Source organism: Sander lucioperca, chromosome 13 (genome assembly GCF_008315115.2).
Source record: "Sander lucioperca isolate FBNREF2018 chromosome 13, SLUC_FBN_1.2, whole genome shotgun sequence".
NCBI lineage: Eukaryota > Metazoa > Chordata > Actinopteri > Perciformes > Percidae > Sander > Sander lucioperca.
Window position 1 is genome coordinate 11,965,838 of NC_050185.1, and position 10,543 is coordinate 11,976,380.

At 41.7% G+C, this 10,543-nt stretch overlaps 2 protein-coding genes across 13 annotated transcripts in view; both read right to left on the reverse strand.

Annotated features, from left to right (window-relative positions):
• phldb1a (pleckstrin homology-like domain, family B, member 1a) overlaps positions 1 to 6,651 on the reverse strand; it is a 30,378-nt gene extending 23,727 nt beyond the window's left edge. For 3 of the 12 annotated variants that reach the window (XM_031320145.2, XM_036008662.1, XM_036008660.1), the window contains exons 1-3: positions 3,516 to 4,304; positions 1,323 to 1,418; positions 461 to 584 (exon numbers count right to left, since the gene is read on the reverse strand). In XM_031320145.2, the coding sequence (XP_031176005.1) occupies positions 461 to 584; positions 1,323 to 1,418; positions 3,516 to 3,530 (235 nt within the window). In that variant the 5' untranslated portion in view covers positions 3,531 to 4,304. Of the gene's footprint in view, positions 1 to 460; positions 585 to 1,322; positions 1,419 to 3,515; positions 4,311 to 6,070; positions 6,301 to 6,442 lie in introns of those variants that run through there. The other 9 variants (XM_031320154.2, XM_036008663.1, XM_036008655.1 and 6 more) reach the window with 8 other exon arrangements.
• A 3,099-nt stretch (positions 6,652 to 9,750) lies between these two features.
• Positions 9,751 to 10,405, reverse strand: LOC116064768 (histone H2AX). The gene has a single exon (XM_031320004.2). The coding sequence runs from the start codon at positions 10,306 to 10,308 to the stop codon at positions 9,880 to 9,882; it is 429 nt and encodes a 142-aa protein (XP_031175864.1). The 5' UTR covers positions 10,309 to 10,405; the 3' UTR covers positions 9,751 to 9,879.
• Between the last annotated feature and the right edge of the window lie 138 nt (positions 10,406 to 10,543).

Consider the following 10,543-nt stretch of genomic DNA (forward strand, 5'->3'; position numbering starts at 1 on the left):
CCCAAACAAGGGTGTAATTGCAACTGTGGAGCAGTATGAGTAACAACAAGATGGTTAAAAGGTAAGGTGTCATTTTTTCGTTTTTGTCAACTCATCACTCATGACAAGTTCTGCTGCTTACTTGTTAAAGAACAAGTAACTTATTTTGAATAATGTGCTTATGGAAGCATCTGTACGCTAACACTAACACAGATTACAGTGTAGTGCAGTCAGTACACAGATGTCTGGGCTTATACAGACTGTAGTTTACCATGTAGGTTAAAAACATGTTGAGTTCCGCTTTTAGCTCCTCTTACAGTTGGGACATGAAGATATCTATAAAATAAGTAGTGCTTTACTTTTTATTAAAATATATCATTTTAAATTAATTAGTTGTAGTTTCCATTTACAACACTGTTTTAACCCACCAATCCCACCAACACATGAACATACACTGCAAACCACACAGATACACGCTCACCTTCCAGCAGTGGTAGCAAGGTGATGGCTGTGCTCAAGCGTCCACTTCCCAAACTAACCAGGTGGGGGCGCTCTGCCTGGACTTTCAGGGACTTGCCTGTCTCAATCAGGTCTAAAGGAGTGCTCTGTCAACACAAAACCAATGGAAAAACCTTATTCCATGATCCTGAGACTATAAGTTACTTTCTTCACACAACATATTGATTTTTCACGTCTTAAAACTCAGTGAAGTGGGCATCGGTTTTGTACTGAATTGTTAAACCACGTGTATGAACAACAAAGAATAGCTATTAAAATGCTCAAATAAGCTCTCCAGTATACAGTATGTACTTGATTCAAACTGAACTACAGGGTCTCATCCTAAAAATCGGTCTCTTTTTTACAATTCAATAGGATAAAGCCTCACACCTTGTATGAGCCTCATGTATAACCCAAATGTCTGTCCGCAACTGGAAGACTGAACATGATATGATTAAAGTCCCTTACTTCAATTACTTGTTAGAAATAAATAGGAATATAGAAAGGGGAATAATTAGTCCATATCAGAGAGACAGAGCATAGAAATGTCCAGGTTTTTACATTTAAAAGTAGTAGAATTAATATGTACTGTAAAAAGGTGAACATGCCTATTCTTACCATGAGCACTGATTGGCAGATTTATTTGTTATTTGATTTAAAGCTGATTTATTGCTATGATCTCACTTTTAAATCCTTGAAACAATCTTAAATTCTAACACAAATCATTCACTTCTTAGTTATATTGAGTAACAAGCTGACTCGCAACATGTATATAACAGTAATAAAGTCTGTTTCTCATTTAACACCCCAGTTGTAGGAGCTGTAATTGGTAAGAAATGACTCACCTGTAAGACCTGGTGAGTCTGTCTCCCATGTTCCACTTTATTCCTTACACGCTCCATCTCATCTGGACTGTCAGAATTATCTGACACATGAAGATCCTGAAGCAAACGCACACACACACAGAGAGAGAGAGAAGGAGAGCAGGGCATGAATGGGAGCGCTGGGAATACTGCTACTACAGTTGTACTACAATGAGAACAGTGCTTCTCTTAGAAACCTCCTGCCCCACTTATAAGCCCATGTGACCAAATCATTATACTGGGCAATTGTTTCACCAGAACTAGCCAGACGAATGATCCATCAAGAAAACTGCCGTTGATTTATGCCTCGATCTAAGAAAGATTACTTACACATTTGACAACAGCCTGCTATTATGTAGGCATCATCACACTTGTACTTTTGAGATCTAGCAGAAGGTATGAATGAGCCTTGCAGGTCACTTGCACATCAGGGGGACAGATCACTGCTTCCTGTGAGCATGAAGAGTCACTGTGACTCATATACAACTCTTACAACACACAAACAAGCTCCATGTTCGTAGACAGATGCTGCAGATTAGATCCAGCTGTCTGCTCATCGTACGCACATCAGACGAGAGGGGAAACAGAACCAGACAGACCTCAAACAATCACACACAGACACATAAGCAGCCCACATGACTCACCATATGTTTGCGCTAAAAGCTGGTATCCCTGTCTTTCACTATCACCCACATGGGTTGCTCATCCTGGCAGCAATTTAGTATCAGCTCAGCAAGCCAAACTGATATAGACACAACTGTTGACTATCTAGTGTCTGTTTTGTTTACCATAACCAAACTTAAATTACTGTATATCATGTTTGACTGGTGACATGTACATGTCAAATAAAGTCTCTTGACTTAAATGATCTGGCAATCTACAGATATGATAAACACATGGATGGAAAAGTAAAGTGTTGGGCCTCCTCGAACCTCTTAAAACAGCTTCAATGGTTAATCACATAGAGTCTCTGATACTCTACTGGAGGGAAGAACAACATCTTTCTAAAAGATATTCCCTCGTTTGGTGCTTTGGTGGTGGTTGAGAGCGCTGTCTGTCAGTCCTAAATCTATTCAACTGGGTTGAAATATGGTGACTTTGAAGGCAATAGTATATGATTCACATAATTTTCATAGTCATCAAACCATTCAATAACTCATTTATTCTGCTTTTTTCCTTTAATTTCCCACCAGTCTGTATGTCAGGTAGTGACCACATCAACCCATCAGCACACTGACACACGACTGTTGCATCATAGACAAATTCTTGAGCTCTTTGTCGCTCCATGCTGACATAACTGATCAATTCAAATTCTTGATGAAAAAAAAATAGCCAAAAACCATCCACAGCTGCTGTGCTCCAAGTTTAGCTCCAGCTGAGACAACAGGGCGTTCTATCTGCATCTGATGTCACTCCAGACAAAGCCGCCGCGTGAAACCACACATATCTGACAATCACGTCCAGTGTGTGAGTCTCAGAGGACCCAGTGACACGGAGAACAGACCATCCCCTCTGTTCACCGCTGACACTAGACCCCTCACGCCTCTGCTGTCAGCCCACTGGCTGTCAACAATGGCCCTCCTTGAGCCACGCAGTCAGACACAGGACAGGAGAGTGGGCAGGGTAATGTGTCTCTGGCTGTCTGACTCACACACACGCACACCACACACACGCACACGCACACGCACACGCACACACATGCAAGCACACACGCACACACACACACACACACACACACACACACACACACACACACACACACACACACACACACACGGACGGACGTGCACACATATGCTCCTACTCCCATAAGCCTCAGTGATTTAACGAACACACCCAGGCCAGAGAATAGTTTTAGTGCTTGTAAATGCAGGGCCTTCCACTGTAACCTGTGATTATGGGGGCAGTTATGCCCTTCAGAGTTGCCATGAGGTTCTGAAAATAGACACCGCCAGCCACAGCCACACAGTCTGGGCTGCTACTTTTAAAGAGAAATGATTTCTGCTGAGAGTGAACACTGACAAAAGAGGAACATTTGACATTTAAAATGATGAATAAAACGATAGTGTATATATAGATATATAGAGTGTTATTTTATAATGGACGAGATAAAAATATGCAGGTAACAATTCACAAACACAACAGTGCTGCAAACACAGACAACAGTTTACTTACTTTACTGACAGGCATGCAGCTCTTACCATTTCTCTATTCTTACAGAGTCCAGACAACAGCTAGATCCATGCCTGAAGTGTATTAATCCATAGAGCAGTGTCCACATGATTGTTTATGTCTTGCTCCTAGCCTTCTTCATTCACTCACTGCTATTTCCCTCCTCCCAACCCCTTCTCCTCCCCATCCCGGTGCAGAGTTACAGAGGGGGACCCATCATTGGTACTGCCCTCTAAAATGTACATCATTACATCTCACGAAAGAAGAGTTTTTTATTGACTTTTGGCAGACTTTTGTTTTTTTTGGCAGATGAGTAAAGACCTTCAATTCCAATTTCAAAACACCCCACATTAAGAGAGGCATTGGGGTTCAGATCATCCTCTGAAACTCCCTGAGATGTATTCACTCCTACAGGATTTACATTGATTGAAAGATCAGATGGTCAGCACCAGATGATCGGAGGAGGCTGGAGACCAAACCTCTTCAGTGGCGTGAGTCTCCTCGGTATTTTCTATTGGTAAAGCAGGTGTTAAGAGTCTGATCCAGGAAGGAAATACAACGTGGTGTAGGAGGAGATGAAAAAGACCTTGTTTTCCCCTGACTTCCTGCTCTGAGCTCTGTGCCACTGATGTAACAGACTGTAGAGTGGGTATTTCCACTCTGGAAAACTGTTGAATAACAGTTTATGATAATGACTAAGCATGGTGGATTATAATGTGTCCACTGTGCTTGATGCATCAATGATGATGGGATAGAGAAATACTATGTTCCACAGGAAGTGAGCGAACACACATGTGAGCCATCTTTTCAGATGTCCCGCCGGAACGATTTGGCCTATACAGACAGAGAGAGAGTGGGAGAAAGACTCCACTATTGATCTCTCAAGGCTTTTCCCATGGTCAGGGGCCAGAGAGGAGACGGAGGAAATGGAGCAGATGATGAGTCACTAAGGAAAATAAAAACAAACAAACAGAGGCAGCTAAGTTACCAGATGGACTTGAAGCAAAAGTCTGCAGAGAGGGTGGATGTTCTGAGTCAGTCACCCTCAGTGATGATGTGGAAGTTACAGCTGAGGGGAAGAAAAGTTGCTGAATGTCCTTTTAATTGGGGATTTCATATGTAACGTTAGATTCCTCACTCTAGCTACAGCAAATACATACACAGCGATTTGAAAAAGATGTTGTTTGAGAAATTTTTATAGCAACAAGTCTTGTGCTTTGAAAGAATGATTTAATTCTTTGAGTGAAGCTACAAAACCCACAAATGCTTCAAATTAAGTTTGAATGAAAAGGGGGATGTATTGTTTCAATCAGCTAAACTCACCCATGTTACAAAAAGAATGTTATTATTTTGCCTTGGAGTTTAAACACATTGGTTTGTATATCCAGATGGATTAATGATCAATATTAATAATTAATCAGTTTGCCTTTGGATCTTGATTCCTAGCATATACTATGACTTTATGCAACTCTATTTCCATGTACATGGTCTTGGTTGTAAGCCTGAACTGACTCTAGAGTTACCTCAGCATTTAAACAGGTTTTGAGTTCTGTGGGAGGGGTGATGAATAGTTCACCACTATTAGAAGATTTGCCAGCTGCAGCGTCAGCTTGTGTGTGTTTTTCTGATCGCATTGGTGTGAGGATTTTTTTCCAGCTCATGAATCGTGTGTCTGGTGGGAGGTTCGGATTGTACAGTTTGTAGTAACCCTAACCCATAGGTACACACTGTTCTATTACTGTCTAACCTGAGCAGATGTCTGTAGATAGCTGCAGGATGTCCGGACATGACAGCAGACAGGTGGAAGCATGTGAAAGTGCAGTCAAGTACAAAATGCTTGAGCAGGACCCAGTCAGATTCATTCAGCTAAAGAATGTGTAGGAGTCTGATGTGAAACAGTTTTCCCCTTTCTCCTCGCATAAAGGTTACAGGGACTTCTTTGCTCTGAACCCAGTCAGAAGTGCACAGATCCTGCCTCTTCTGCTAAAATTGATAGGCAAGAAAGACCCTCATCTTGAGGAGGGAATGTGAAAAGCGACTGATTCACAGATGGGTTATACAGATTATCCTCATCTATAGCAAAGACCCAGATAGTTGCAGAACATTGTGGTGTCTCATTTTTGCAACATTGTCAGAAAAAACAAAACCTATCCTGTTATTTAGCCACAAATTAACAATGTGTACACATGACTGCCGTTTGAATCTTCTGATTTGCTCTGCTTGATATAACAATCACATACTCATATATTGCAACAATCATCACACAGTCCAGAAAGTACCAACTCACATTAGCAGCCAAGTGCTATGATAAGGCACGGCCCCAGTTAACCCAGAACGAATAAAAAAAGAACAGGAAGCTGATACCAAAAACCTTTCATTTGAGTCTCCCACCAAACAAATGTAATAATTCCCTTGTTATATCTCTCCACTTGTCTCTCATAACTTATCAACCCGTTCAAGACAGACATAAGAAGAGTGAGGCGTACACACCTACATGCAAACAAGTCATAATCATGAAGTATGTCTTTTTGGCACTTTAAAGTTAAAAACATACTCACTCAGGTACACGTGCACCTCACACTCCTGTCGGGGGAAATACTTTATCAGCCTGTAGTTCCACCAAAGTATTACTTGACACGTCAGCCCCAAAGGCAGTCAGATCTCACATACTCACATAAAAGTCTGCACAAAGTCAATAATAAAATATATAAGAAATGATAATGAATGTATGTTAACTCTCTCACAAGTGGGTGAAAAATAACTGGGTCATATTAGGCTGAAAACCGTGAGTGTACTGCCACAATTGCCCCATTATCTCTCTCTCTCTCTCTCTCTCTCTCTCACACACACACACACACACACACACACACACACACACACACACACACACACACACACACAGCTCAGCAAATATTTTTGTTTCTAATTACCAGAGCTGGCCAGGAACTTCTTCTTCTCTGTTGGATGATTCAGTCCAAAGATTAAAAACACACGAGATGAGGAGGCATCTTCCAACTCTTCGTGAGAAAAGGTCTCCCAGTTCTCTCCTCGAGGATGGAAATACACTGTCAGTTCTTCACTGCTGTTGGGACTGTTTCAAAGTGAAACATTCAGTGCATCCACATACATCTTTCGGCCGGGTCCTCCCCTCTTTCCCTTTTTCTCTCCCCACTTATCATTCCTTTTTCCCATTCATCTAACTTTGCTCTGTGATTCCCACAAGGCAGATTTGTTTTCTAGATTTTCTCAGATGTACAGATTATACCCAGTGCATACCTAATACCTAATTTCCCATCAGTATCCCTGATCTAGCTTTTATACTTTTTTTTGTTCCATTCATTATTCCACCAAACTGTAGTTAACAAAACATGGAAAAGGTTTCAGGATGAGGTCACTTCAAACGCATGACGAAGGATTAGATTGCTCTTGTTTTCACTTTGAGAGAAGCACAAGTGACACTTCACAGACATTTATCTCAAATCATCAATTTCTGTGAATTTTTTTTTTAACCTTTATTTATTTATTCAGGGAAGGTTCACTAAGAGGAAGCAGGAGCACCCTGATCACATTCACAGTTCCACATTCATACCTATACCTAGTACAACCACACAGTCTGATCTGCTGGCCACTGAGCAGCTCCATTGGAGCGTTTGGGGTTAAGGGCCTTGCTCAAGGGCACCTCATTGGTGGTAATGACGGGCGCTGCTCTTTCACTTTCCCCACCCAGATTTTTTGATCCTGTCGGTCTGAGGATTGAACCGAAGACCTCCCGGTCACAAGCTTGCTTCTCTAACCTTTAGGCCACTGCTGCCCCCAAAACATTACACAGATACTGTACAACCACAGAAAAAGCAGAGATAAACTGGGGAAAACTGAATGCCACTGTGTTTGCTTTGCTTTGTCACAAACAGAACACTGGTAAATTTAGAGCCTTTGACAGAGTGCCAATCAGGAAATTATACGTAGTTATTAAGGTCGGCCAATGGACATTCAAGTTTTTCCTAACAGGCTGGAATTTTTTTGCCTGGCTGACGGTGTTAGACATGTTGTCAAAGCCCGAGTAATAGGTTCAGCCTGTTCTGGGCTTGGTTCAATCTTGGTGTGTTATGCTGCTTTTGCCACGAATAAAACAGTTGAAGCAGATACAAATATCTGCTGGCTCCCCTCATGCAGAATGGTTGTGGGTGATATTAACCGCATGTCTGAGATGTAGGAAAACAAGTAATCTCCACCACAGATGAAATTAAAATAACCCTGTCTCTTATGAATCCCATGCATATATTTATTAAGTATAACTGTTGGAAGGACTGATGGATCCTCAAGACAGTTTTTCATATAATTTACTATTTTAATGTTACTGGTGATGTCTTTCATTTCCAGCAGGGAACTTTTACATCAATCTTCTCTTTGTACTGTGGTGATGGTGCATGCGTTGAATATCTTTTGGAACAATATGTGCAGTGAGCTGTCTTCAATTGTTATTAAATGGAAACACACATAGGAATCACCACGTCACACATATCCCAAATTTTCAGGAATGACATAATTGACCCCTGGTGGCAAAGTCAGTGAAGTGCACTCCCACCATCATCATCATCACCCTGATTGTTCTGACATGTTATCTGATTAGACTAACTGTATAAGATGCATTTGAAACTATTGGATGTTTGTAGTCCAATCACTGTGCTGTGTAGCTATCTGGCAAGGTGTCAGAAGCCATCACTTTCTTTGAAACCTAGTGTGTGTTGTTGACAGAGAGCTTGTATGGTGGAGATGTTTTTCTTCTTCCCAGTGTAGGTTTTATTTGGCCAGCTAAGGGTTTGCACTGACGCTTGTATAATGACCACATCCTTTTCAGACTGGACAAAATATTTTAACTTAAACCTCTCTACAACACTAATTCACATTATACATTGAGTGCTAACGGTCAGTTACGTTTTTATAAAGTAGATAGCAATTGGTAATCAATGGTAATCTTAATACACTATAAAAAACTCACATGATGCACTGGTAATGCTTCTATAGGCTGGAAAAGCTCTTGCTTGAATTAATGATTTACTGCCTAACTTCTATTACATACTCTATACATTTCAGGATTAAACTAATTCACAATGGTATGCCTGCTGTTCTAGAGCCACATAGCCTACATTAAAACAGATGTCACTGTGCACATGCTTGTAAACTGGCTGCAGTTGTTTTTCTTTATATGTGACAAGGAAACACCTGGAGCTTCCAGCTGAAAGAACGGTTACAGTATTGTGCAGGCTTTAGCTTTAACCACAAAGACGCAGAAACACTATTTAGGACACTTTTACCTGAAGACAACAGTTTTAACGAATGAAATCCCACATACAGTGTTTCAAACCACTTGCCCTAAATCTAAAGTTTTTTTTTTAATATTTAACAATTTACACGCAGTTGTCAGTTTCTTGGAATTAAAGGCACAAAAATAATCCCATATACACCAACCACAACTAATACAGTAAAGTGCTGCAATAAATCCTAAAAGCTATGTTATTGAAATTATTTTTAGGGGTGTTAATTCAACATTATGGTCCTTTTGGAGGCTCTAGTTTCTCATGTTTAGTTCAACTGGGATGGACAAATAACTGCACCAGCCTCCAAAATGACCATAAATCAACACCAGTTTCAACAGAAACTGAACATTATGTCCTTGAAGGTTTCTTGAAGATTCGATAACGTTAAATTTACTGTAGGAGTTTTAGATAGGTGCATTTAATAAATTGGACAGTGTGTGGGAAGCTGGGATTAGTTTGACAGAAGAGACTTAAGAATTTAACTGCAATATGTTAACGCCATATATTGGAGATTGACAGTTTTGTAATTACTTACAAAAAAAAAAAAAAAAGCTCCATTGTCATGCTAGAAAGAACCAGATGAACAGCAACAACCCAACTCGTGTATTCTAGTAACGTTACAAGAACCCGCAGTGCATGTCTGCGGGGGCCATTTTTCCATTACCTGTAACGTTAACGACCTGCTAAATGAGTGGCTAGCACTAGTGCATATATACCCTATACAAATGTTCGAAACTGACATACAAGCACAGGCTATGGCCTATCGAGGTCTGGTGAACGTTTAAGGTGAACGTCAGTTAGCTAGCTAACGGATACAACGTCGACTCACCGGTTAGCAAAATTTCTTCACATTAGCAAGTAACGTTAGCTTCTAACGGTAACGTTACGTTAGCCCAACTGAAAAACAAGGTATCAACCACTTTAACGAAACAAGCGTTTATTAAATAATAACAATGCGAAATTAAACAAGACAAGAAACGTTGCTCTTTTGAGGAGGAGTGGGTGGCCCTTAAAAGGGCCTTTGGGGTAAAAGTTATTAGCCATGAAAGCTAATACTCTTGAGACTGAGAAGAGGCCTTCTTTCCCGCCTTGCCGGAACTCGGTGCAGATTGGCCGGTCTTCTTGGGCAGCAGGACGGCCTGGATGTTGGGCAGGACACCGCCCTGGGCAATGGTCACACCACCAAGCAGTTTGTTCAGCTCCTCGTCGTTGCGCACAGCCAGCTGGAGGTGACGAGGGATGATACGAGTCTTCTTGTTGTCTCTGGCGGCGTTGCCAGCCAACTCCAGGATCTCAGCGGTGAGGTACTCCAGAACGGCGGCCAGATACACGGGAGCTCCGGCGCCGACTCTCTCTGCGTAGTTACCCTTGCGGAGGAGACGGTGGACACGGCCCACAGGGAACTGCAGACCGGCGCGGGAGCTGCGGGTCTTTGCCTTGGCGCGGGCCTTTGCTCCGGTTTTGCCTCTTCCAGACATCGTCGGTTGTCGAGTTTATCTTTCGCAACAAAATACTGCAAACGTTTGGAAGAGAGAGCCTCACACAACCTGAATATAAACCCCCAGCTTTGTCCCGCCCTAAAACGGGATTGGCTTTTGGAACGAAAATAGTCAAGTATCATTGGCCTTGAGAGGTCAGAGGGGACAGGAAGTCAGTGATTACTGGTTTATCTACTCTGGTCTCAAACCACTCACGGTGGGCCCTACACAAGAA

What these genes read in the sequence shown, in the direction of transcription:
- LOC116064768 (XM_031320004.2), bottom strand. Translation starts at nt 10,308, where the DNA reads ATGTCTGGAAGAGGCAAAACCGGAGCAAAGGCCCGCGCCAAGGCAAAG.